This window comes from Somniosus microcephalus, chromosome 4, assembly GCF_052327205.1.
Source record: "Somniosus microcephalus isolate GS21.2 chromosome 4, FLI_Smic_1.0, whole genome shotgun sequence".
Taxonomy (NCBI): Eukaryota; Metazoa; Chordata; class Chondrichthyes; order Squaliformes; family Somniosidae; genus Somniosus; species Somniosus microcephalus.
Window position 1 is genome coordinate 62,235,214 of NC_140990.1, and position 27,921 is coordinate 62,263,134.

General features: G+C 48.5%; 1 protein-coding gene across 1 annotated transcript; it reads left to right on the forward strand.

Moving 5' to 3' along the window:
- The first annotated feature begins 3,737 nt into the window (after positions 1-3,737).
- LOC147119036 (uncharacterized) lies at positions 3,738-27,535 on the forward strand. Its single transcript, XM_085984752.1, has 2 exons — positions 3,738-3,833; positions 23,103-27,535. The coding sequence occupies exons 1-2, from the start codon at positions 3,757-3,759 to the stop codon at positions 24,259-24,261; spliced, it is 1,236 nt and encodes a 411-aa protein (XP_085840878.1). The 5' UTR covers positions 3,738-3,756; the 3' UTR covers positions 24,262-27,535.
- The last annotated feature ends 386 nt before the right edge of the window (positions 27,536-27,921 follow it).

Below are 27,921 nucleotides of genomic sequence, written 5' to 3' on the forward strand. Positions count from 1 at the left end.
GGGGCGGTGAAAACCTAAAAACATCGACAGGCAACAGGGCACGGAGCAGGTGTTTCAACATCCTAGACTGGTGAGCATCAATTTTCTGGCCCATCACAAGATAACCTAGATAGGTGTAAAGGGTGGGAGTTAAGGGGATTGCTAAAATTGTCATTTTAGTCATTTTCCCACGATGTGTCCGTTTCTCCTCCCCCGCTAAGTGTAATTGTGTTGCATCCATAGTGATTTTCTCTGTACAGGTATAGTAATTATTTCTCTATTTTAATAAACATTGGTTTTCTTTACACCAAACCACTGGCCTTGTTTGTCTATGTCGCTACTCGTAAATAAGTCCGGTGCTCAGAACTAAAAAGGGGGAAGCGGTTTGAACCGCACGGGGCTGGGGCAGCTCAGGCACACGACTGACTGACCAGACAAAAAACCCCAAACCAAAACCCCCTGCAGATTACACAAATTAGGGTTGAATTCCCTGGAATTTAAAAGGTTAAGGGGTGATCTGATCAATGTTTTCAGGATATTAAGGGGAACAGATAGGGTAGATAGAGAGAAACTATTTCCGCTGGTTGGTGATTCTAGGACTGGGGCGTAGTCTAAAAATTAGAGCCAGACCTTTCAGGAGTGAAATTAGGGAACACTTCCACACACAAAGGGTGGTAGAAGTTTGGAACTCTCTTCCGCAAATGGCAATTGATGTTAGATCAATTGTTAACTTTAAATCTGAGATTGATAGGCTTTTGTTAACCAAAGGTATGAAGGGATATGGGCCAAAGGCGGGTGTATGGAGTTAGAGCGCAGATCAGCCATGATCTCATTGAATGGTGGAACAGGCTCGAGGGGCTGAATGGCCTCCTTCTGTCCTATGTCCCTAGTGATTTGTAAAGGTTTAGTGTAACTTCCTTGTTTTTGTATTCAATGGCCCTATTTACAAAGCCAAGTATCCCATACGCTTTCTGAACCGCCTCACCAACTTGCCGTGGCACTTTCAAAGATTTGTGAATATGGACCCCCAGGTCCCTCTGCTCTTGCACCCTCTCAAAATAGTCCCATTTAGATTATACGGCCTCTCCCTGTTGTTTCTCCCAAACTGCATCACTTCACACTTATCCTCATTTAATTTCATCTGCCTTGTGTCTGCTCATTTCACAGTCTGTCTCTGTCCTTCTGAAGTCTGCTACTACTATGCTCACTATTTACGACGTTGCCAAGTTTTGTATCATCCGTAAACTTTGAAATTTTACACCTATACCCAAGTCTAGGTCAGTTATATACAACAAGAAAAGCAGTGGTCCTAATACCGACCCCTGGGGGGACCCACTGCATACTTCCCTCCAGTCAGAAAAACATCCCTCAGCACTACTCACTGTCTCCTCTCCCTTAGCCAATTATACCCAAATTACCATCAGCCCTTTAATTCCCTGTGCTTCTATTTTCCGAATAAGTCTCTTATGTGGTACTTTATCAAATGCCTTTTGAAAGTCCATATATACATCTGTTGCACTACCTTCATCAACCCTCTGTTACTTCATCAAAGAACTCAATCAGTTTAGTCAGACACAATTTACTTCTAACAAATCCATACTGGCTGCCCCTTATTAACCCATGCTTCTCCAAGTGAGAATTAATTTTGTCCTTGACAATGGTCTCTAGTCGTTCACCCACATTAGACTGATTGGCCTGTACTTACCAGGTTTATCTCTCCACTTTTTTAAACAGGGTGTAACATTTGCAATCCTCCAGTCCTCTGGCACCACTCCCATATATCTGAGGGAGATTGAAAGACTGTGGTCGGAGCTTCTGCTATCTCCACCCTAGCTTCCCTCGGCAATCTAGGATGCATCACATCTGGACCGGAAGACATGTTAACTTTGAGTGATGACAACCTATTTAGCACCTCCTTTCTATCTATTTTTATCTAATTTCTCTACTCCCCCCTCCTCTACTGCGACATTAACTTCATCCTCTTGTGAAGACAGATGCTAAGTACTCATTCAGTACCTCAGCCACACCCTCTGCCTCCGTATGATGAGCTCCTATTTGGTCCCTAATCGGCCCCACCATTCCTTTAACTATCCTTTTACTTTTCATATGTTTATAGAAGATTTTTGGGTTCTCTTTTATGTTACCTGCTAATATTTTCTCATATTGTCTCTTTGCCCTTCTTATATCCTGTTTCATTTCCCCCGCACTCTCTGTATTCTCCTGGTTTTTGACTGTATTCTGTACCTGACATTTGTCATAAACCTCCTTTCTCTGTTTTATTCTAACCTCGATATCCTTTCTCATCCATGGAGCTCTAGCTTTGGATGCCCCATCTTTCCTCCTTATGGGAATGTGCTTGGTTTGTACCCGAACTATCTCAGCCTTGAAGGCCTGCCATTGGTCATTCACTGTTTTCCTGGACAATCTTTGTTTCCAGTCCACCTGTGCTCGATCCCTTCACACATCACTGAAATTGGCTCTCTTCCAGCTGGGTATTTTCACCGTTGATTTTTCTTTGTCCCTTTCCATAACTACTTTAAACCTAATGATATTGTGGTCACTGTTAACCAGATCCCTCCTGCCCCAGAACTGATGAGAGACCCTTTAAATGTTCTGACTGTGTAAAGAGGTTTCAGAGTTCATCCAACCTGCTGAGTCACCAGCGAGTTCACACAGAGCCTCAAAGACAGGAAGATGTTTTAGAGAGGCTGGCGGCACTAAAGGTTCGCAGCCATCTCAGAGTAGTGTCCCTTTAATTACAATCTCACAGAACAAGGAGAATCACTCTCCCTTTAACTACCACAAATCCCTGTGTGGAGGAGAGGGGGAGATACAGTCTGTCCCAGTAACTGTTGCAGAACAGAATTAGTGACCCTGTCCCATAGGGGCTTGTCCCTCCCCCACGCCCTGCTTTTCCTCAAGTGTCTCATCCTTAGAATTCTCATCCTTGATTTCAAATCCCTCCGTGGCCTCGCCCCTCCCTATCCCTGTAATCTCTTTCAGCCCCTACAACCTTCCGAGATATTAGTGCTTCTCTAATTCCGGCCTCTTGAGCATCCCCGATTTTAATCACTCCACCATTGGTGGCCGTGCCTTCAGCTGCCTGGGCCCTAAGCTCTGGAATTCCTTCCCTAAACCTCTCCATCTCTCTACCTCTCTCTCCTTCTTTAAGATGCTCCTTAAAACCTACCTCTTTGACCAAGCTTTTGGTCATCTGCCCGAATATCTCCTTATGTGGCTCGATGTAAAATTTTGTTTTATAACGATCCTGTGAAGAGCCTTGGGACGTTTTACTGCATTAAAGGCGCTTTATAAATACAAGTGGTTGTTGTTGTTTCCTGAAACTAATAATAAATTCCCCAGAGGGAAAAAAACTTGTACTTTTACTCCCAAATATTAAAACGTTTGTTCCACAGAAGCACGGGGTTTATCTGCTTTTATTGATGAATTTAAAAAGACTCTATTAAAACCTGAGCCAGTGTGTTGTGAGACAAAGAGCCTTGTGTCCAATAAGGGGAATAAAGGCCCACAGCCTCCCCTGGCCCCGGGCCCTGAACCAGGGACTGGAGAAACTCGCTGCCCTGCGGATCAGACAATCAGCCGGCGCTAGTCCCGCCCCTCTGCCTCTCCGATTGGTTGTAGGACCCGCCGCCGGCTCGCTCCTCCAGCCCCGCCCCGCTTGCTCCCTATTGGTCGGAAGCTCCCGTCAATCAGGCCGTGGCCTGGGTCACCCGTCAATGAGGCGGTGACGTCACTGAGGCCGCAGGCCCCGGTCACATGTCGCTGAGGAAGTCTGACCTGATTCGTGAGGCTGAATCCGCTCCGTTCACTTCCCGGGACCCTCGGACTCCCAGGTTTGTGTTTACCGTCATTTATTTCCCCGTCCCTCTCCGCTCGTCCGTCCAGCTGAAAAACTCTCTTTTCGCCGGTAATTCCGACTCTTCAACCGTTAACGAACGTTACCCAGTGTGTCGCCCCCGAGCATGCGCACTAGCAGCTGGTCCTGGGACTCTGCCCCTGAGCATGCCCACTAGCAGTTGGTCCTGGGACTCTGCCCCCTGAGCATGCCCACTAGCAGTTGGTCCTGGGACTCTGCCCCCTGAGCATGCCCACTAGCAGCTGGTTCTGGGTCTCTGTCCCTGAGCATGCCCACTAGCAGCTGGTCCTGGGACTCTGCCCCTGAGCATGCCCACTAGCAGCTGGTTTTGGGTCTCTGTCCCTGAGCATGCCCACTAGCAGCTGGTCCTGGGACTCTGCCCCTGAGCATGCCCACTAGCAGCTGGTTCTGGGACTCTGCTGCCCCTGAGCATGCCCACTAGCAGCTGGTCCTGGGACTCCGCTGCCCCTGAGCATGTGCATTCTAAACCCCAACAAGAGCGGCGCATGCGGACTTTGAGGTGCCCAGAGAGGAATCTGTCATTTGCCTTTGATCAATAACCCTCATGGTCTTGAGGACCTCCATCAGGCTGGCCCTCATCCTTCACTGCTTCAAACAAAAAAAAAGCCCCAAACTTCTCCAATCTCTGTTACTAACTGCTCTTTGGAACAGAGGAGACTGAGGGCGATTTGATTGAGGTGTATAAAATTATGAGGGGCCTGGATAGGGTGGGTAGGAAGGACCTATTTTCTTTAGCAGCGAGGTCAATAACCAGGAGCCATAGATTTAAAATAATTGATAGAAGGATTACAGGGGAGTTGAGGGGAACTTTTTTCAGTCAGAGGGTGGTCGGGGTCTGGAACTTTCTGCCTGAAAGGGTGGTAGAGGCAGAGACCCTCATCTCAGTTGAAAAGTACTTGGATATGCACATGAAGTGCTGTAACCTACAGGGCTACGGACCAAGAGCTGGAAAGTGAGATTAAGCTGGAAAGCTGTTTTTCGGCTGGCTCAGGCACGATGGGCCAAATGGCATCCTTCTGTGTCCTAAATTTCTATGATTCGATGATAACCCCTCCATTGCTGGACAGCCTGGGTCAAAATGGAATGAAAAAGAGAAACAAAGAACTTAAAGAAAGAAAAGAAAGACTTGCATTTATATAGCACCTTTCACCACCATCGGACATCCCAAAGCGCTTTACAGCCAATGAAGTGGAGTCACTGTTGTAATGTAGGAAAATCGGCAGCCAATTTGCGCTCAGCAACATCCCACAACCAGCAATTCAAAAATTCTATAGATTATAGAACAGTTCCTGCAGATTGGAGGGTGGCAAATGTAACCCCACTATTAGCCTAACATCAGTAGTAGGGAAAATGCTAGAGTCGATTATAAAGGATGTGATAACAGGACACTTAGAAAATATCAACGGGATTAGACAGAGTCAACCTGGATTTATGAAAGGGAAATCATGTTCGACAAACCTACTGGAGTTTTTGAGGATGTAACTGGTAGAATAGATAAGGGAGAACCAGTGGATGTGGTGTATTTGGATTTTCAGAAGGCCTTTGATTAAAGGCCCACATAAGAGGTTAGTGTGCAAAATTAAAGCTCATGGGATTGGGGGTAATAAACTGGCATGGATTGAAAATTGGTTAACAGACAGGAAACAGAGAGTAGGAATAAATCGTTCTTTTTCGGGGTGGCAGGTGGTGACTAGTGGGATACCGCAGGGATCAGTGCTTGGGCACCAGCTATTCACAATATATATCAATGATTTGGATGAGGGAACCGAATGTAATATTTCCAAGTTTGCTGACGGCACGAAACTAGGTGGGATTGTGAGTTGTGAGGAGGATGCAAAGAGGCTTCAAGGCGATTTAGACAAGCTGAGTGAGTGGGCAAATACATGGCAGATGCAGTATAACGTGGATAAATGTGAAGTTATCCACTTCGGTAGGAAAAACAGAAAGGCAGAGTATTATTTAAATGGTGATAGATTGGGAAATGTTGATGTACAAAGGGACCTGGGCGTACTTGTACACCAGTCACTGAAAGCAAACATGCAGGTGCAGCAAGCAGTTAGGAAGGCAAATGGTACGTTGGCCTTCATTGCAAGAGGATTTGAGTACAGGAGCAAGGATGTCTTACTACAGTTATACAGGGCCTTGGTGAGACCACACCTGGAGTACTGTGTGCAGTTTTGGTCTTCTTACCTAAGAAAGGATGTACTTGCCATAGAGGGAGTGCAGCGAAGGTTCACCAGACTGATTCTTGGGATGGCAGGACTGTCGTATGAGGAGAGATTGGGTCAACTAGGTCTGCATTCACTCGGGTTTAGAAGAATGAGAGGGGATCTCATTGAAACGTATAAAATTCTGACAGGGCTAGGCGGCCTGGAGGATGTTTCCCCTGGCTGGGGGTCTAGAACGAGGGGTCACAGTCTCAGGATATTTAGGACTGAGATGAGAAGAAATTTCTTCACTCAGAGGGTGGTGAACCTGTGGAATTCTCCTCCACAGAAGGAGATAGATAGATTTCTAGACACAAAAGGCATCAAGGTGTATGGGGAGAGAGCGGGAATATGGTATTGAGATAGAGGATCAGCCATGATCATACTGAATGGCGGAACAGGCTCAAAGGGCCGAATGGCCTACTCCTGCTCCTATTTTTCTATGTTTCTATGTTTCTATGCAATGTGATAATGACTAGATAATCTTTTTTTTTGTGATGTTGATTGAGGGATAGATATTGGCCAGGACACCGGGGATAATTCCCCTAATCTTCTTCGAAATAGTGCCCTGGGATCATTTATGTCCACTCGAGAGAGCAGACGAGGCCTCGGTTTAACGTCTCATCTGAAAGACGGCAACTCCGACAGTGCCGCACTCCCTCAGCACTGCACTGGAGTGTCAGCCTGGATTTTTGCTCTCAAGTCTCTGGAGTGGGACTTGAACCCATGACCTCTGACTCAGAGGCAAGGGTGCATTTATTCGCCGCCCTTCACGACCCCAGGATGCTCAAAGCGCTTCACGACCAATTCATTGATTTTGAATTGCTGTCACTGTTGTAATGTAGGGAAAGGCACCAGCCAATTTATACTCGGGGACCCTCCGTTATTCCTTCCCCTGGCTTCCCTCGGAATCCTCGGATGGAAACCATCATGTCCCTGGGATTTGTCCCCCCTCCGTTTGAGGAACGTCTTCAGTCCTGTATCTTGTAGCTTTTAAAAGCTCTTTAGAATAATTTGTCCGTGACTACACTGTTGTGGAGTATTTTAAACCAACACTCGACACAAGGTTTTAGATCGATAGTCAAGTTGTCTTTATTACACCGGTGGGGAAACAGTCTGCTCTGTCTTAGCCAGACCTTTCCAAATTGGTACAGCAAACACTACATTTTTATACATTACAACACACGTCAAAATTCATTCCTGCCACCCGATTGGATCCCGGCCCACATGCATCTTCACTGATTGGTTGCCTATGCCGCGTTACATTAAAGTACCGCCTTTATTATCGGCCGTTATCCCACAAGCTGTTGTTGCACCTCTGACCTTTGTTTATGCCAAATGGGTCTCATCAACATTGTACTTCTGACTCATTGTCCTCCTTTCCTGCCTCTCTCGGCCTCTTTCATTGTTTTACTTTCCTGCCAGAACAGAACTTACATCCTCTTAGGTCTCTTATGGTTTCCACATCCGACTATGTTATCCACTTACCACAAAGTTTCCTGCAGTAAACTTTTTCTATCCGGCACGAACGGGACCGACCTGGTGCCGGTCCATCAACAATGCCGGAGAACCGAGCGCTATAGTTAAAAGATACAGAGCTCAGAGCTCCGTCTAAAGCAACAAACCCTGTTGCAACAGCTTCAAAACAATCGGCACAACTTGCAAGCGTCTCTGTAGCTTAGCAACTGCTTCAGCTAGACGCTTGCACAGCCACAAATGAGTAAAAAAAGTAACTAAAAGTAAAACAAGTTATCTGAACCGACTCCTGAATTTTGCCGGTGGATAGAGCATTCCGGTTATTTAGTGGCCGGTTAATCGAAAGTTTCCTGTACTGCAAAAAGCCCATTAGATTGTTGTCTTTATTACACCATTCAGTGAAACTGCCAGCGATGTCTGTTTAACTCTTTCCCCACTGCAATCCCCCCTTTTGGTACTTGGCCCTTGCCCAAGTTAAACCACATGTATAAGCATCGCTGTGCCTCCTGCCCCATGCGATGATCAGGCACTGGTTCAGGAGGCCCTGCATACCCATCATGTTTAGAGCAAACTTGTGTTTTCCGACTCGCTTTAGCTCTTTGTTTGGTCCGTTTCTTTTTACAAGTGGTGCATGCTGCTATTTCCCATCCTATAGCTGTTAGAGCCGTGTATTTTTGATGTGTGTCCTTCAATAACTAGACACGAGACTGCAGGGACCAATCAACAGGTATTTACTGGATGAGGGTTACTCTAAAACTAAACGTACAGATCCCTACTCAGGGTTTATATACAGGTGTGGTCACTGCCGGTACTACAGTATACAGGAGCTGTAAAAAGTAGTTCTCCCCATAAAGGTACATACACTACAATTCCTCCCCTTTTAGATTGACAGTACCATAACATTCATTTAACAATTAACACTTTTAACATGCACATTAACTGAAAATAGTCCATTTATAAATTCAGTCTTTGGGGCGGCTTCCTGATCCTTTCTGGATAGCGCCTTTCCTGAGTGTCTTGTTCTTGGTGCGGAGGCCCCCTGTCGTCAGTTGGTTCATCAGCTTCCGATGCTACTGTTTCTGGGGTATGTCGGGTTCATCACCAGGTGCGCGAGACATGGGGTTGACTCGTTCCTGTGACTCTAGGATCTGGTCGACATGGCGTCTCACAATGTTCTCCCCAACATCCACTGTGTACATTAGTGGCCCCTGCCGTGTGCATATCGTTCCTGGTTGCCATTTCTCTGTTCGGTAGTCGCGGGCCAAGACTGGTTGCCCTACATTGAAGCTGCTTGTCGGCTTCTCATGGATGTGCTGGAATTGCTTATTCTCAACATCTCTTCGTACATTTGGTCTGAGCAAATCCGGACGAGATCTCAACCTTCGGTTAAAGAACATCATGGCCGGGGTCTGGTTGGTGACTGCATGTGTCGCATTTCGGTAGGCTAACAGGAAATTGTCCACCTTATGCTGCAGTGGAATGTCGTCATCGCACATGGCCCTTACTGCTTTCTTAAAGGTTTGTACGAACCTCTCAGCCAATCCATTTGTGGCTGGATGATACGGGGCGGATGTGTAATGCCTTACCCCATTCCTTTTCATGAATCTTCGAAACTCTTCGGACACAAACTGTGGTCCGTTATCAGAGCAAATCTGCTCTGGCATGCCGTTCCTGGCAAATATGGTCCGTAGGACTGCAATAGTTTTCTCCGTGGTGGTGGACGACATTTTGATCACCTCAGGCCATTTCGAGTGCGCATCCACGGCTATTAGAAACATTGAGCCCATGAATGGACCAGCAAAATCAATGTGCACCCGTTGCCATGGAGATGAGGGCCACTCCCATGGGTGTAGAGGGGCATGTGGTGGTGCATTTTGGACCTTCTGACATCCTGAACAGCTCTTTGTCAAGCCCTCAATTTGCTGATCGATCCCCGGCCACCACACATAAGCCCTAGCAAGGCTTTTCATTTTCACCCCTCCCAGATGGCCTTCGTGAAGCTCATTGAGCACTCTCTCCCTTAACTTGGGTGGAATTACCACTCGGGATCCACACATCAAGGTCCCCTGGCATACTGACAGCTGTTCTCTTCTGGATGAGAATGCTGGCAACAGTGAGTTGCCATGTGTTGGCCATCCCTTCACCGTCAAGTCATATATCCGAGACAGTGTTGGGTCATTTCGGGTCTCCTCTATATCAGCGTTAGTTACTGGCAAGCGTTCAATTATAGTCGAATAAAATATTTCGACAGGGTCCACTGCTGGTGCTTCCTCCGCAGTAGGCAGTGGCAGGCATGATAGCCCATCAGCGTTTCCATGCTGTTTCGTGCCCTTATACTCGATTTCATATTGGTTCGCCCCTAGAAAAAGGGACCATCTTTGTAGCCGTTGCGCAGTCATCACCGGCACGCCCTTCTTTGGATTAAAGATGGAGACAAGTGGTTGGTGGTCAGTCAGTGATATACCTATCAATTCGTCCAATAAAAAGCGACGAGTTAGGAACGTAACTAAAGGTTTTTATTGACTAAATAACAGAGCCCACCCTCGTGGGTGATCGGGTCCAACAAGGAGGAATACCAGCCAGTCGACTACCTTTATACCTGGGCAGGTAGGTGGAGCCATGGGCGGAGTCGGAGGTGGTCAGCCCAGGTATAACAGCGCGACAAGAGGCGACCTCGTATAGTGATACAACAGTGAGAACAGTGATAACAATACAACAGTGATAACTATAGTGTAACGATAGTGAACGATAAAAGTGGTTTACCACATTCACCCCTTGTTTAGATTTGAGTCCGGCGGGGTGAAGTGTACTACCAGTTCTGGTATGTCAGTCTGTCCGGAGGCCTCGTAAGCCTCTCCGATCGTCGCAGCGGCGGTGCTGCATTATCCGGTGTTAATGCTGGTGTCTGCGTGGTCGGCGAAGGCTCGTGGGGTTCCGGCATGCCGTCTACCTGGGCTGGAATTGGGGGGGTGGTGGGGGGGGTAAAGGTGGTGTCTCTGGAGTGCCCGAGGGTGCGAGGTCTCGTAAGGAGACAGTGTCCTCCCGCCCGTCTGGGTAAGCCACGTAGGCGTACTGGGGGTTGGCGTGCAGGAGGTTCACCCTCTCGACCAGGGGGTCCGTTTTATGGGCCCTCACGTGCTTTCGCAGCAAGACGGGCCCCGGAGAGGTCAGCCAGGTTGGTAGAGTGGTTCCCGTAGTCGACTTCCTGGGGAAAACAAACATTCGTTCATGGGGGGTGGCGTTAACGGCAGTGCAAAGTAGTGACCGGATGGAGTGCAGCGCTGTCGGGAGGACTTCCTGCCAGCGGGAGGTTGGGAGGCCCTTAGACTTTAAGGCTAAGAGGACGGCCTTCCATACCGTCGCGTTCTCTCTTTCCACCTGGCCGTTCCCTCGGGGGTTGTAGCTGGTGGTCCTACTTGCTGCAATACCTCTCGCTAGTAGGAACTGACGGAGTTCCTCGCTCATGAAGGAGGAGCCCCGGTCACTATGTATATAGTTCGGGAACCCGAACAAGGCGAAGAGGTCGTTCAGGCACTTGATGACCGTGGTACTGGTCATGTCTGGGCAGGGGAAGGCAAAAGGGAAACGGGAGTACTCATCAACGATGTTGAGGAAGTACACATTGCGGTCAGATGACGGTAGAGGCCCCTTAAAGTCGATGCTCAGGCGCTCGAAGGGGCGGGTGGCCTTGATCAGGCTTGCTCTGTCCGGCCTATAGAAGTGCGGTTTGCACTCGGCGCAGGTCTGGCAGTTCCTGGTCATGGTCCTGACCTCCTCGATGGAGTAGGTCAGGTTGCGGGCCTTAATGAAATGGTAAAGTCTGGTGACCCCGGGGTGGCAGAGGTCGTTGTAGAGGGTCTGAAGTCTATCAATATGCGCGCTGGCGCATGTAATTCGTGAAAGAGCATCAGGGGGTTCGTTCAGCTTACCTGGCCGGCACAAGATATCATAATCGTAGGTGGATAGCTCGATTCTCCACCTCAAGATCTTGTCATTCTTGATTTTGCCCCTCAGCTTGTTATTAAACATGAAAGCAACCGAACGTTGGTCGGTGAGGAGGGTAAATCGTTTGCCTGCCAGGTAATGCCTCCAGCGCCGTACCGCCTCCACAATTGCATGGGCTTCCTTCTCGACCGACGAGTGTCGGATCTCGGGGCCCTGTAGGGTCCTTGAGAAGAAGGCCACCGGCCTCCCCTCCTGGTTAAGGGTAGCGGCTAGGGCGAAGTCGGATGCATCGCTCTCCACTTGGAAGGGGATGGACTCATCCACTGCGTGCATTGTGGCCTTGGCTATGTCTCCCTTGATGAGGGAGAAGGCCGCGCACGCTTCCTCCGTGAGGGGGAAGGATGTGGACTTCATGAGCGGTCTGGCTTTGTCCGCATAATTGGGCACCCATTGGGCATAGTAGGCGAAGAGCCCCAGGGTTCTCTTAAGTGCCTTAGGGCAGTGGGGGAGGGGTAGCTCCATGAGGGGGCGCATTCTTTCGGGGTCGGGGCCGATGAGTCCGTTCTCTACCACACAGCCAAGGATGGCAAGGCGCGAGGTGTTAAACACACATTTCTCCTTATTGTAGGTGAGGTTCAGCCGTTGGGCTGTACGGAGGAATTTCTCCAGATTCACGTCATGGTCCTGCCGGTCGTGGCCGCAGATGGTGACGTTATCTAGATAGGGGAATGTGGCCTGCAGTCCGTTCTGGTCAACCATCCGGTCCATCTCCCTTTGGAAGACCGAGACCCCGTTGGTGACACCGAAGGGGACCCTAAGGAAGTGGTATAGACGCCCATTCGCCTCGAAGGCGGTGTACTGGCGGTCCTCGGGGTGGATAGGGAGTTGGTGGTAGGCCGACTTAAGGTCGATGGTTGAGAATACGCGGTATTGTGCAATCTGATTGACCATGTCAGATATGCGGGGAAGGGGGTATGCGTCCAGCTGGGTGTATCTGTTTATGGTCTGGCTGTAGTTGATGACCAGGCGATTTTTATCGCCGGTCTTAACGACCACGACCTGGGCACGCCAGGGGCTGTTGCTCCCCTCGATAATGCCCTCTTTCAGGAGGCGCCGCACCTCAGAGCTAATGAAGGCTCTGTCCCCAGCGCTGTACCGCCTGCTCTTGGTAGCGACGGGTTTGCAGTCGGGGGTGAGGTTAGCGAACAGGGAAGGTGGCGGCACCTTGAGGGTGGATAGGCTGCAGGTGTTACGCGGTGGGCGGTTTAACATTCGCTGGTTGTCGACTGTGAGTGGGGGGAGGGGTCCACCGTATGCTAGGGTTACACTTTGGAGGTGGGATTGGAAGTCCAGCCCTAGTAGGACGGCAGCGCAGAGCTGGGGGAGGACGAGGAGTTTAAAATTTTTATACCCCGTACCCTTAACCGACAAGGTCACAACACAGTAGCCGCTAATGTCCGTGGCGTGGGACCTCGATGCCATCGAGATTCGGTTGCGCGTTGGCAGGACAGGGAGGGAGTAGTGGCTCACCGTGTCTGGGTGGATGAAGCTCTCCGTGCTTCCGCTGTCGAACAGGCAGGTCGTGGCGTGGCCGTTTACTTTGATGTCCATCATCGACTTGGACAGGTGGTGTGGGCGGGCTTGATCCAGAGTGACGGAGGCTAGTGTGTAGGTAAGCGAGTCGTTGTCGTCTGCGGGCGAGGCGGTCGTCGGGTCCGGAGGCCCGGTGGCAGTCGGGCGTGGTGGGTAAAATGGCGTCTCCCACGAGGTAGGACAAAATGGCGGAGAAGATGGCTGCTCCCATAACTCACATGAGGCACTATTGGGGTCGGTTGCATTGATCAAAGATGGCCGCCCCCATGACTCACGTGTGGGGATGCTGGCCTCAGTTGCCTTGAAAGAAGATGGCCGCCCCCACAGTTCGCATGAGGCACTGCTGGCCCCTGAAGATCCGCTCCTGCAGGCCTTAGAGAAGTGGCCTTTCTTCCTGCAGGTTGAGCAGGTAGAGTTCCTGGCTGGGCAGCGCGACCTCGGGTGCTTCTCCTGGCCGCAAAAGAAGCAGCCGGCGGCCCGATCGCGGGTGCCCGATGTCGGAGCCGGTACCGGGGGTGGCGGTCCCGGTCGGGTCCGGGACGCCGACGCTGAGGTAGGTCCCGGGGGCGGCGCTGCGAAGGGTATTGCGGTAGGGGTCGGGCCCGAGTCCCAGGGTCGCGAGCAGTACCTGGAAAACGCCTCCTGGTCCTGATGGGCCACCTCTAGGGAGAGAGCGAGGGCTTCAGCTTTGTCCAGGTCGAGGTCTTTAGCTTCAAGCAGTCTTTGCCGTGAGTGGTCAGACCATAGGCCTTTCACAAAGGCATCGCGGATATTATCTTCCGTATTTTCAACAGCCGTCACCGCTTTAAAGTCACAGTTCCTGCCGAGTGCTCTTAGCGCCCGTAAAAATTCAGCTACAGACTCTCCTGGCTGTTGCGGGCGGGATCTTAGGAGGTGCCTGGTGTACATGTAATTTACCGGGCTCCGGTACTGCTGTTTCAGTAGGTTGATAGCGGCCTCGTATGTAGTCGTGTCCTGGATGAGTGCGTATACTCTCGGGCTCGCTTGGGCGTTCAGAACTCTTAGTTTGGATCTCTGAGGGACGCCGGATTCTTCCAGGTAGGATTCGAAGCAGCCCAGCCAGTGTTTGAAGTCGAGGGCTGAGTTTGCTGCCTGTGGGTTTAGATCCAGGTACGGTGGTTTGAGGGCTTGCAGCCAAGCCGGCTGGTGTGGCTGGTGTAGCCCGGTGTCTGAAAGCTGCTGTGGCTGTGCTTCTGGGAGGGCTTCTGGCTGGCCAGTAGTAGACATCTTTAAAATTTAGTCAATAAAATTGATATACCTATCAATTCGTCCAATAAAAAGCGACGAGTTAGGAACGTAACTAAAGGTTTTTATTGACTAAATAACAGAGCCCACCCTCGTGGGTGATCGGGTCCAACAAGGAGGAATACCAGCCAGTCGACTACCTTTATACCTGGGCAGGTAGGTGGAGCCATGGGCGGAGTCGGAGGTGGTCAGCCCAGGTATAACAGCGCGACAAGAGGCGACCTCGTATAGTGATACAACAGTGAGAACAATACAACAGTGATAACTATAGTGTAACGATAGTGAACGATAAAAGTGGTTTACCACAGTCAGCAAGGTGAACTTCTGCCCGTGCAGATAGTGGTTGAACTTTTTCACTCCCCACACTAGGCTGAGGGCCTCCCTGTCAATCTGGGCGGAGTTACACTCAGCTGAGGTTAGTGACCGAGACGCAAAGGCTACCGGCCTCTCCGAGCCGTCCGGGAACTTGTGCGACAGCACCGCTCCAATGCCATAGGGTGATGCATCACACGCCAACCGAATTGGTAGTGCTGGGTTGAAATGAGCCAACACCTCTTTTGATGTGATCAATTCTTTGCACTTCTGGAAAGCTCATTTACATTTGTCATTCCACTTCCATGGTACCCCTGTTTGCAGTAGGGTGTTCAGTGGGTGTAGTACTGTAGACAAATTCGGCAAGAACTTATGGTAGTAGTTCACCAGCCCGAGGAACGACCTCAGTTGTGACATATTTTCCGGTGCTGGAGCCTTGACTACTGCCTCAATCTTTTCAGGGGACTTATGTAACCCCTCTTCATCAATAGCGTGGCCACAATACGAGATCTGCTTCTGGAAAAACTCGCATTTGTGGCGATTTGCTCGGAGCCCATATTCCTTCAATCTAGTGAGCACCTGCTCCAGGTTGGCAAGGTGAGCACTGTCATTTTCGCCCGTGACCAGGATGTCGTCCAAATAACACTGGGTCCCTGGAATCCCTTGCAGGACTTGATCCATTGCCCTTTTCCAAATAGCCGGAGCTGATGCTACCCCGAACACCAGCCGGTTGTATTGGTAGAGACCTTTATGAGTGTTGATCGTGAGGTACTGTTTCGAGGCTTCTTCTACCTCCATTTGCAGGTATGCCTGGGCCAGATCAATCTTAGTGAAGCGTTTCCCTCCAGATAGTGAGGCGAAAATATCTTCAATCCGCAGAAGCGGATATTGTACCGTGTGAAGGACTGGGTTCACTGTCACCTTAAAATCCCCACAGATGCGAACTTTCTTTGGTTCCCCAGGCGTATTACTCAACGACCTCTTCATTACAGGAACGATGGGTGTAGCCCACTCACTCCAGTCCACTTTGGACAGTACTCCTGAACATTCCAAACGTTCCAGCTCTGCTTCGACGGCTGGGCGGATCGCATAAGGCGCTGGTCTGGCCTTAAAAAAAAAAAAAACTTTGGGCTTGCATTTTCCTCTATTTTGATCATCGCTGTTATGCCTTTTAGTGTTCCAAGTCCCTCCTGGAACACTCCTTGTGCGTCAGTTAGCATTTTTGACAGTCGCCCAGGTGTGGCGTCGTCATCCTTTTTGGCATCTACAGTCAGTGCTTGTATGGAATGCCAATCTAGCTGTATCTTCCGGATCCATTCATGTCCTAGTAGTGGTGGTCCTCCATCTGGCAATACATATAGGTCCATTTTTGGTGTTTCCTTACCGTTATATACAACGTTCACCCTTATTTTTCCTTTGGGGTAGACTTTTTGCCCCGTGTACGTCTTCAAGACAATCTCTGTATCTCTCAAGGATATATGTGAGAATAGCCGCTTGTAGTCTCTTCGGTTTATGACTGTTGGGGCTGATCCTGTGTCCAATTCCATTTTCACTTGGACTCCAGCTATCTTGAGCGTGACCCAGATAGTTTGGTGATCCTCCGTTTGGATCACCTTTTGTAGTTTCAGACAACCCAGCTCCTTGCTTCCGGAGTCTGTATCACTTTTCTGTTCGTCTGAACTACTCTCCGTCACCTTATGTACCTTCTTGTACTTCTCCTGTGGAGATTTCTTGCTGCTGGTTTTCTTTCCCGACCTGCAGACTCTTGCTATGTGTCCTACTTTTCCACACTGTCTGCACACTTTGTCCTTAAACCAGCAATCATTATGGTCGTGTGTTGTTCTGCCACAGCGATAGCACTTCACTGTTCCGTATGACATTTCATTTGTGCCATATTCTTGCAGTCTCCGTTGTATCTCTGCAGCGCCCCGTGCGGCTGCTTCGTGTGATACTGCCATGCTGAAAGCCTTGTCCAGTGTAAGATCCTTTTCTGATTGAAGCCGTTTCTGGGTTCCTTCACTTTGAAGCCCACACACAAACTTGTCCCTTAAAGTATCTGCTAGTCCCATTCCAAACTGGCAGTGTTTCGATAGCTTGCGCAGTTCCGTTAAATACTCAGCATTACTTTCATCTTTATGCTGGTTCCTTTTGTGAAACTTAAATCTTTCTGCTATCAGCAGCGGTGTGGGGTTTAAGTGGTTCTGTAGGATTGACACTATGTTTCCAAAATCCTTTTCCACTGGCTTCTCTGGGGTTACTAGGTTTCGCAGTAAGCCATACGTTTTTGCACCCATGGAATTCAACAATACCAGCGCTTTCCTCTCATCTGGCACTTCATTCGCCTTGCAGTACACTTCTATGCGTTCGACATATGTCGTCCAATCTTCGACTTCATTGTCGAACGCTGTGATACTGCCACTCCGGCATCCCTGGGTTTGGTTAGACTGGCTCAAAATGGCGTTTCCCCGCGCTTTCCCTTCTCCACTGCGGCTCAAAATGGCGCTTTCCCACGCTCTCCCTCTCTTCCGTCAACGCCGCTCGGTCCTGAACACCGGCTGCACCCTGTGCGCTCTACCCTCTCTCTTCTCCCGTCGACGCTGCTCGGCCTTTTCTGTGCCGTCGGTTGGCTCTAGCCGCCGCTGTCCGGGAAGGGTCTGCGCCGTACCTGTTGCCAGCCCGTTTCGCTGGACCACCGTGACTGGAGAACCAAGCCCAGCTCTCAACAGCCTCCCCTGCGATGCTCAATCTCCGCTGGATGACTGGGCGGTTGATCGTGGTCGACGCCCGTGCTTCTGGCCTCAACTTTCTTCCACTGTTCTCCAGGAGCGAATCCCTGGGAGGTAATGCAGAGTTGCAGGTAGGTTTGAATCTGCCTCGTCGCCAATGTTAGATCCATGTATTTTTGATGTTGTGTGTCCTTCAATAACTAGACACGAGACTGCAGGGAACAATCAACAGGTATTTACTGGATGAGGGTTACTCTAAAACTAAACATACAGATCCCTACTCAGGGTTTATATACAGGTGTGGTCACTGCCAGTACTACAGTATACAGGAGCTGTAAAAAGTAGTTCTCCCCTTAAATGTACATACACTACAATAGCCATGACTGACTGTACTATCACTAATATATGAGAAATGATGCGGATCCATGGGTGTATGTTGACATTCACTCCCCAATCCCACAGCTTCTCATACCACTGGACTTCCTGTAGCTCTACCTCTATGTTCCTTTCTAATTCCCCAAGATTCCTTTGCAATACTATGTATTGTTTCACCATCTTACTTAAATCCTCTTTCATTTCTTGCAGATCCTCTTGCAGGCGGGGTATTGGGGCCCCTACCGGATCTTCATAATTAACCAACTCGTCCTTTAGACTATCTGGCACATTTAGTTTTATCTCGTCCCTTGAATGTACATACACCAATCTGGTGTGTCCAATTGTCACAGGGATCTTTGGCATAAAGCAAAAGTTAGGCATTGTGATTGCACATACAAGGTTACTATATTGGTACTCAGTCTCTGTGGTGGCTATACAATACTCCCCTTCGCCTCTATATCCTGAGTGGGTGTGATGGTGATCAACATGTGATAATTCCAACACACACCCCTCTGTCTTATTATAGCCGCACTCATCCTTAGGGCCTTCTACCGGATGTGGGCATATCGTAAGCGTGCCTTTCCCGTGGCATCTGTTTAGGGAGATTCCTCTCATAGTACCATTCTTCCTGATGGCATAGGTATCAATTGGATAGTATTGGAGGTATGTCTCACCCCTCACTGTGCCTCTGTTTGTTACCTGGTACTGTGGGTACGGAGTCATGTCTAGTCCCACCACTGGTATCAGGAGCACCATGCCTATCATTGCTGTCACTTCTGCTTTACATTTTTGTATCACTGGATATACTCTGGTCATCCCTTTGAGGGTACAAACACTCAGAGGGCCTGGATTCTGGCTCAGGCCATAGAGCTGTGTGCTGTTAATCCAGTCTGGTACCTCGCCTCACTGTATCTGTGCCAGATTATGTTTTAACTGTCCGGTGATCCATTGGCCATAGGCATGACTCAAGTCTCTCTCTACCCCGTCTTTTGCCTGTTCCTCATCTCCATGGTTTAGTTTGTTGATAATGCTGGCATGGTCCTCTATAACATTGATTCCCTTGAGTAATTTCCTTATCGTGTGTCCTCCTAACTCTGATCCTTGTCGAACCAAACCAGTTTCCTTCTCTAAAATCTGCTGTATTACCCTTTGTAATCGTTCCACATGACTCTGGACTCCTTGTATATCTAGGGCATTAATGAATGATGTCCCCGTGTTTATTCCCGTGAGTATATCGGTTCCTAAGCTCCTCTTAATCCTTTGGTGGAATGCAGCATGTCCCCTAAAATTAGTCGCCCCTGTCGCATCAGCAGCTTGGTTAATTACATTCTTTATCATATATGCATACAATTCTCTAGTTTTAGTAAACCTTTCACAATATCCTGGCCATTGTAACATGGTTAAGTTCATTAGCACCGGTACAATTTTGTGTCTCCCGTTACCATACAATTGTTCTCCCTCGGTAAATAATACTAGTCCATTCATGGGTCCAGGTTTCATATCTGGACATTGTAGCATCCTCGGTTCGCTTGTCTCTTCTTTCTGTGTATTGGGAGCCGTGGATGAGACTCCGAATGTGATTGTTCCATTAAAACATGGTGCTTCTTCATCATGTACTTGTCGTGTAATGTGGGATGTCCCTTCGCTTCTTTCGTGTCCCAGCAGTAATCCCACCTTCATGGTGAAGTTTCCCTGTAAATTAAGCAGAAGCCTGGTCGTCACCAGAGGTTAGTTTATCTCCGGTGTTTATTCCATTGTTCCTGTGGGATTTAAGATCAGAGGGGTTATTGTTGTACCGTTTTAATTGGGTCCAATGTTTCCATCTACCCTTTCCCCTCATATCTCTACATGCGCACGTATCGCTGGTCATAACCTCAAATGGTCCGGTCCATCTAGGTGAGAATCCCGATCTCTCTGGCAATATTTTAACAAATACCTGCTCGCCCACCTTGGGTAGGGGCTCCGAGGCCCCCTGCTTTTGTGTATTTTTATCTCTGATGTCTTGTTCTTTAACTTCTTGTTTGACCTCCTTCAATTGATTATCCAATGTTTGTACGTATTTCCTAATTTTATCTTTTAAGGGTCCTCGTCCCTCGCTACCAGATGCTACTCCTTCCGGCAGACACATTGCTCGTCCAGTCCTGAGTTCATATGGTGTCAGTCCGGTCACCCTGTGATCCTTTTTCCATATTCCATCTCTACCTTTGGCTGCGCCTCTCTTTGTCCACTGCTCCTGCTCCTCCATTTCGGTCTCCTCTTGGATTCTTTTAATGTTCACTTCCTCTGCTGTTATTCTACCTGCTGCTCTTGCTGCCTGATCAGCTAGCATATTTCCTTTTTGTTGCTCGCTCACTATCTTGCGGTGTGCCTTTATTTTAATCACTGCTACCTCTTCTCCTTTTACCGCTTCTACTAGGTCTCTCACTACCTCCTCGTGCTGTATTTGTCCTCCTCCAGAGGTTACATATCCTCTCCTATTCCACGCTATCATATAATCATGCACTACCCCAAACACATACCTACTGTCTGTGTATATATTTACTAATTTTCCCTTTCCAATTTCAGTGCTTTCGTGAGAGCCACTGGTTCTGCTACCTGCGCTGAGGTTCCTCCTTCAAGCCCTCCCTTTGCAACTGTTTCTCCGTTCTCGGACACTACTGCCCAACCGTGTGTGGCTCCCCATTTATATATCGGCGAGATCCGTCTACATAAAAGGTGTTTTGGGGATTTTCAAGGGGCGATTCTGATACGGTTCCCCCGACCCCTTCTTTGATTACTAACTGACACTCGTGTGCCTCACCCTCTGATAGCATTCCCTCTGCGGGGTTGACTCTATGTTCCCTTATAATCTGGACTGATCTGTCCTTGGGTATCAATACTGCTTCCCAAGCTGCCCTCCTTCTGTCTGATACAGCCTTCATTTTACCTGTGTTTAGCAGGTCCACACTGTGTGTTGTGTGTGTAATATCAGCTGTCCTGACATAGTGACGGGCTCGCATATCCGCACCGCCCATGCGGCACAGTCGAGGGCCGCCACACATCTCGCCATTCCTTTAGCCACGGGGGTTTGTTGGGTGGAGTAATAGGCAATTGGCCTCATATCTCCCCCGTACTCTTGGGTGACTGCAGCGTTATAGAAGTTCCCGTCTATACTATATATATATATATATATATATATATATGGAATGGTTTGACTATATTTGGCAATCCTAGTGCGGGTGCGGACGTCAGGGCTGCTTTTAATTTTGCAAAGTCTCGTCCTGCTCCGATTCCCATTCTATCTTATCAGTGGCGGGTCTCCCCCTTTAACTAACCGTTGAATCGGCTCTGCTTTCCCTGCAAAGTCTGATATAAAATTCCTGCAGTAGTTAAACAGTCCCAACACTTTCCTCACTCCCCAGACGGTCACTGGCCTTGGCATGTCTTTTATGGCTGCCTTTCGTTCCTGCGGGAGTGCCTTATACCCCCGGCTCATTTCGTGCCCTAGATACTTTACTTTGGACAGTCCAACCTGTGCCTTTTTGGGTTTCAATTTAAAGCCAGCTTTCTGAAGTATCTGGAGGGTGGCTAGTAATGCTCCCATGTGTCCTTTGGCTTCCTCTGATGCAATCATTATGTCATTGACGTATTGGAGTAGGGCGCTCTGGTACTTTGATAGGTCTAACCCGTCTAAGGCTTGACTCAGTACACGGTGGAATACATTTGGGCTGTTGTGGAACCCCTGCGAGGCCCTGGTCCATGTATGCTGTCTATCCCCGCACAGGTTCGAATCCTGTTCGTGACGCCAATTGTTGTGGAGTATTTTAAACCAACACTCGACACAAGGTTTTAGATCGATAGTCAAGTTGCCTTTATTGCACCGGTGGGGAGACAATCTGCTCTGTCTTAGCCAGACCTTTCCAAATTGTTACAGCAAACACTACATTTTTATACATTACAATACACATGGCCATCTCATGCACAATTCATTCCTGCCACCCGATTGGACCGTGGCCCGCATGCATCTTCACTGATTGGTTGCCTATGCCGCGTTACATTAAAGTACCGCCTTTATTATCGAAAAGTGTATGTCAAGCTGTGTGTAAACCCTTTGACCGGTGTTAATGCCAGATGGGGTACTCATTGTCCTCCTTTTCTGCCTCTCTCGGCCTCTTTCACTTCCAACTCATTGTTTTACTTTCCTGCCAGAACAGAACTTACATCCTCTCGGCCTCTTATGGTTCCATGTCCGGCTACGTTATCTCCACTGCCAATTCAGCAACTTAGAAAAATCTTACTACTGCAAAGTATGGTCTTTATTACACCATTCAGTGAAACTGCCAGCGATGTCAGTTTAACTCTTTCCCCACTGCAACACTCCTCCTCCCTGATTGCAATGTCCGCATTGTCCCTCCCTTTTGTGAAAACAGGCGCAAAGTATTCATTAGGAACCATATTCATGTCTTCCGCTTCCACACACAGGTTACCTTTATAGTCCCTAATAGGCTCCACTTGTTTTCCTTGCCAATATTTTTTCATGCCCTCTCTTTGCTTTTCTTCTTCGAAATAGTGCCATAGGATCTTTGACATCCACCTGAGAGAGCAGATGGGGCCTCGGTTTAACATCTACTCCAAAAATCGGCACCTCTGACACTGCCGCACTCCATCAGCACTGCACTGGAGTGTCAGCCTAGATTTTTGTGCTCAAGTCTCTGGAGTGGGACTTGAACCCACAACTTTCTGACTCCGAGGCGAGAGTGCTACCAACTGAGCCACTGGCTGACACTAAAGAACAAGCAGTTCTGACGAAAGGTCATCGACCTGAAACGTTAACTCTGTTTCTCTCTCCACAGATGCTGCCTGACCTGCTGAGTATTTCCAGCATTTTCTGTTTTTATTAAAGAAACGAGGGCGTGATTGCTGACAGGAAGAATGTTGGGTCGTCCTGCGCATGCGCACCTCCTTGGCGGCTGAGGCGAAACACCGACTCGCCCCACCTGAGCCGTGCACGCGTACCAGATGTTGTGGCTCCGCATGCGCGCCCGATGTTCCAACCATGGGGTTTTGTGTGCTGAGCATGCGCGTTGCGGACCGATCAGGACGGGCGATTGTGGAGCAGGAGGGAGAGCGCGGGGGCCATGAGGCGCATGCACGGGATTCAGCGTCAACAGAGCGCTTTCTGGAGCGCCGGGGCTTGTGGGTATTGCAGCCGCCATTACTGCTGATCCTTTCAACCAACCTGTGCAGCAGCTGGGGCCTGAAAATCAGCTTCACTGCCCCTTGGTTCGGAAAGAGGAAAATTAAACAACAGTTTGCCTCTGATCCTTTTCTGAACTCATTTTACAGGGTTAAAGAAGCGGAGCACTTACAGGCGGGAAGCTCAGACCAAACATCACGTCAAGATCTGACAGAGTCGCTCGATTCATCAGGACCTGAATATCATCGGCCTTTGCACATGGAAGGAGAAAGCAGCGATCGCAGCGATGACAAACTGCACACGTGTTCGGTGTGTGGACGCGGATTCAGCCGATTGCCTGACCTGGCGAGACACATGCACCGTCACACCGTGGAGAAACCGGGTAAAGGTGGGGACGGCGGGAAGGGATTCAGTTCCCCATCTGCAATAGAGGTTCAACAGCGCAGTCACACCAGGGACAGTCCGTTCACCTGCTCTGTGTGTGGAAAGGGATTTGTTCGTTCATCCCACCTGCAAACACACCAGCGATTTCACACTGATGAGAGACCATTTAACTGTTCTGACTGTGGAAAGAGCTTTAAAATCCCTGGGGAGCTGAAGGGACACCAGCGAGTTCACATTGATGAGAGGCCCTTTACATGTTCTAACTGTGGGAAGAGCTTTAAAATCCCCCGGGAGCTCAAGCGACACCAGCGAGTTCACACTGGAGAGAGGCCATTCATCTGCTCCGTGTGTGGGAAGGGATTCACTCAGTCATCCAACCTGCAGAGACACCAGCGCCTCCACACTGGGGAGACGATATTCATCTGCTCCGAATGTGGGAAGGGATTCACTGAATCATCCACCCTGCAGACACACCAGCTTGTTCACACTGACGAGAGACTGTTTCAATGTTCTGACTGTGGGAAGAGCTTTAAAAGCTCCGGCGATCTGAAGCGACACCAACACCTACACACTGGAGAGAGGCCGTTCACCTGCTCCGTGTGTGGGAAGGGATTCGCTCGGTCCTCCAACCTGCTGGTACACCTGCGAGTTCACACGGGAGAGAGACCCTTTAAATGTTCTGACTGTGGGAAGAGCTTTAAAAGCTCCGGGGAGCTGAAGAGACACTGGCTCCTACACACTGGGGAGAGGCCGTTCACCTGCTCCATGTGTGGGAAGGGATTCACTGAGTCATCCACCCTCCTGTCACACCAGCTTGTTCACACTGACGAGAGACCCTTTCAATGTTCTGACTGTGGGAAGAGCTTTAAAAGCTCGAAGAGCCTTAAGAGACACCAGCGTGTTCACACTGATCATAGAACCTAACAGCACAGAAGGAGGGAGGTGATTCGGCCCATCGTGTCTGTGCCGGCTCTTTGAAAGAGCTGTCCAATTTAGTCCCAAACTGTGAGGAGGGATGATATGTTGATGGGATCATCAAACGAAGCCATATGTGTCGAATTGAAAAACAAAAAAGGGGGCGATCACACTGCTTGGAATGTACTACAGACCCCCAAACAGTGAGAGGGAGATAGAAGAACAAATATGTAGACAAATTTCTGAGAAGTGCAAAAACTATAGGGCAGTATTAGTAGGGGATTTCAACTACCCCAATATTAACTGGGACAAAATTAGTGTGAAGGGTATAGAAGGTGCGGAATTCCTAAAATGCATCCAGGAGAAATTTTTTGGCCAGTATGTAGCAAGCCCAACAAGGGAGGGGGCGGTTCTGGACTTAGTTTTAGGGAATGAAGCTGGGCAGGTAGAAAGCGTATCAGTGAGGGGGCATTTTGATGCTAGTGACCATAATTCTGTTAGATTTAAGGTAGTTATGGAAAAGGACAAGGATAGACCAGGAATAAAAATTCTAAATTGGGGGAAAAGCAAATTTTGCTAAGCTCAGAGGGGATTTAGCCATAGTGGACTGGAAACAGCTACTTGAAGGTAAATCAGTGTCAGAGCAGTGGGAGACATTCAAGGAGGAGATCCGGAGGGTTCAGACCAAATATGTCCCCTTAAAGAAAAAAGGTGTGACTAACAAATCTAGAGCCTCCTGGATGTCTAGAGACACAGGGTAGGATAAAGAAAAAAAAGGAGGCGTATGACACATACCGAGGGCTAAATACTCCAGAATCTTTAGAGGAGTACAGAAAGTGTATTTAAAAAGGGGTGCAATTAAAAAGGATATTAGGAAAGTAAAGAGAGAGCATGAAAAATTCTTGGCAAGTAAAATCAAGGAAAACCCAAAGATGTTTTATAAATATTGACGTAAGAAAACTACTAGGCACTTGGTCTGGGTATTAAACAAGGCTTTAATCATCTGTTTTTCAACATGGAGATCTAGTTGTGTCCTTCACTGGTTCCTGTTAAAGAATGGCCTGAGCAAGCTGGGCCCATGCCCGAGTATTTATACTCTCCCTGGACAGCGCCACCAGCAGGCCGCCCAGTATTACTTCATAAGTCATTTCCATATGAATGACAAGATTCATGTCAAATATATTAAGATTAAGAGGATAACTAAAGAAAGGGTAGGGCCTATTGGAGATCATGAGGGTAATCTGTGTGTGGAGGCGGGAGACGTCGGTAGGGTTCTTAATGAATACTTTACGTCTGTTTTCACAAAGGAGAGGGGCGAAGCAGACATTGCTTTCAGGGGAGGAGTGTGAAATATTAGATGAAATAAACATAGTGAGAGAGGAAGTATTAAGTAGCAGCTTTAAAAGTGGATAAATCCCCAGGTCCGGATGAAATGTGTCCCAGGCTGTTAAGCGAAGCAAAAGAGGAAATAGCAGAGGTCTTGACCATCATTTTTCAATCCTCTCTGGCTTTAGGTGTGGTGCCGGAGGACTGCTAATGCGGTACCCTTGTTTAAAAAGGAGAAAAAAGATAGACCGAGTAATTACAGGCCAGTCAGCCTAACCTCGGCGGTGGGAAAATTATTGGAAAGAATTCTGAAGGACAGGATAAATCTTCATTTAGAAAGACACGGATTAATCAAGGTTAGTCAGCACGGATTTGTTAAGGGAAGGTCATGTCTGACAAACTTGATTGAATTTTTTGAGGAGGTAACAAGGAGGGTAGATGAGGGTAGTGCATTTGATGTAGTGTATATGGACTTTAGCAAGGCTTTTGATAAGGTTCCACATGGCAGACTGGTCACGAAGTTAAAAGCAAATGGGATCCAGGGCAAAGTGTCAAGTTGGATTCAAAACTGGCTCGGAGACAGGAAGCAGAGAGTAATGGTTAATGCGTGTTTTTGTGACTGGAAGGCTGTTTCCAGTGGGGTTCCGCTGGGCTCAGTACTAGGTCCCTTGCTTTTTGTGGTATATATCAATGATCTAGACTTGAATATAGGGGGTATGAGTAAGAAGTTTGCAGATGATACTAAAATCAGCTGTGTGGTTGATACTAAAGAAGGAAACTAGACTGCAGGAAGATGTCAGTAAATTGGTCAGGTGGGCAGAACAGTGGCAAATGGAATTCAATCCGGAGAAGTGTGAGGTAATGCATTTGGGGAGGGCTAACAAGGAAAGGGAATACACATTAAATGGTAGGACACTGAGTAGTGTAGAGGAGCAAAGGGACCTTGGAGTGCATGTCCACAGATCCCTGAAGGTAGCAGGCCAGGTAGATAAGGTGGTTAAGAAGGCATACGGAATGCTTGCCTTTATTAGCCGTGGCATAGAATACAAGAGCAGGGGGGTTATGCTTCAACTGTATAAAACACTAGTTAGGCCTCAGCTAGAGTACTGCATGCAGTTCTGGTCACCACATTACAGGAATGATGTGATTGCACTAGAGAGGGTACAGAGGAGATTTACAAGGATGTTGCTGGGAGTAGAGAATCTTAGCTATGAGGAAAGATTGGATAGGCTGGGTCTGTTTTTCTTGGAACAGAGGAGGCTGAGGGGAGACCTTATTGAGGTGTATAAAATTATGAGGGGCATAGATAAAGTGGATAGAAAGGACCTATTTCCCTTAGCAGAGGGGTCAAAAACCAGGGGGCACAGATTTAAAGTAATTGGTGGAAGGTTTAGAGGAGGTTTGAGGGGAAATTTCTTCACCCAGAGGGTTGTGGGGGTCTGGAACTCACTGCCTGAAAGGGTGGTAGAGGCAGGAACCCTAACCACATTTAAAAAGTACTTGGATGTGCACTTGGGATGTTCTAACCTGCAGGGCTACGGACCAAGAGCTGGGAAGTGGGGTTAGGCTGGATAGCTCTTTGTTGGCCAGCGCGGACACGATGGGCCGAAATGGCCTCCTTCCGTGTTGTAACTTTGTATGATTCTATGATTCAAATCAAAATCAAAAAAATCAAATCAACTTTTATTGTCATTGATAGTGCACAAGTGCAGCACAACGAAATGTAGGCTTGCGGCTCCCGAGAGTGTACATTTGGATTAAGACATTTAAACATTCAACATACATTTGGCTTGTAGTATATTAACATAAACATAACCATAATAAAGTGCATTGGCAGATGTGCAGGCTTTAGAGTTTATTTGTGGAGTTCAGTAGGATGACAGCCCTGGGAAAGAAACTGTTCCTAAATCTGGTCGTACAGGTGCGAATGCATCTGTAGCGTCTCCCAGATGGCAGGAGGGCGAACAGACTGTGGCTGGGATGGGTAGGGTCTTTGATGATGGACCGTGACCTCCGTAGACTGGTATATCACAGAATCACAGAATCTACAGTGCAGATAGAGGCCATTTCGGCCCATCGAGCCTGCACCGACACATATCCCACCCTATCCCCGTAACCCCACGTATTTAATCCCCTAACACTAAGGGTCAATTTATCATAGCCAAATCAACCTAACCACATCTTTGGACTGTGGGAGGAAACCGGAGCACCTGGAGGAAACCCACGCAGACACAGGGAGAATGTGCAAACTCCACACAGTCACCCGAGGCCAGATTTGAACCCGGGTCCCTGGTGCTGTGAGGCAACAGTGCTAACCACTATGCCATATGTTTCTGGTATATT

Coding starts and splice junctions, on each gene's coding strand:
- LOC147119036 (XM_085984752.1), top strand. CDS start 3,757: ATGTCGCTGAGGAAGTCTGACCTGATTCGTGAGGCTGAATCCGCTCCG. Junction 3,834..23,102: donor CGGGACCCTCGGACTCCCAG/GTTTGTGTTTAC, acceptor CTCATTTTACAG/GGTTAAAGAAGCGGAGCACT.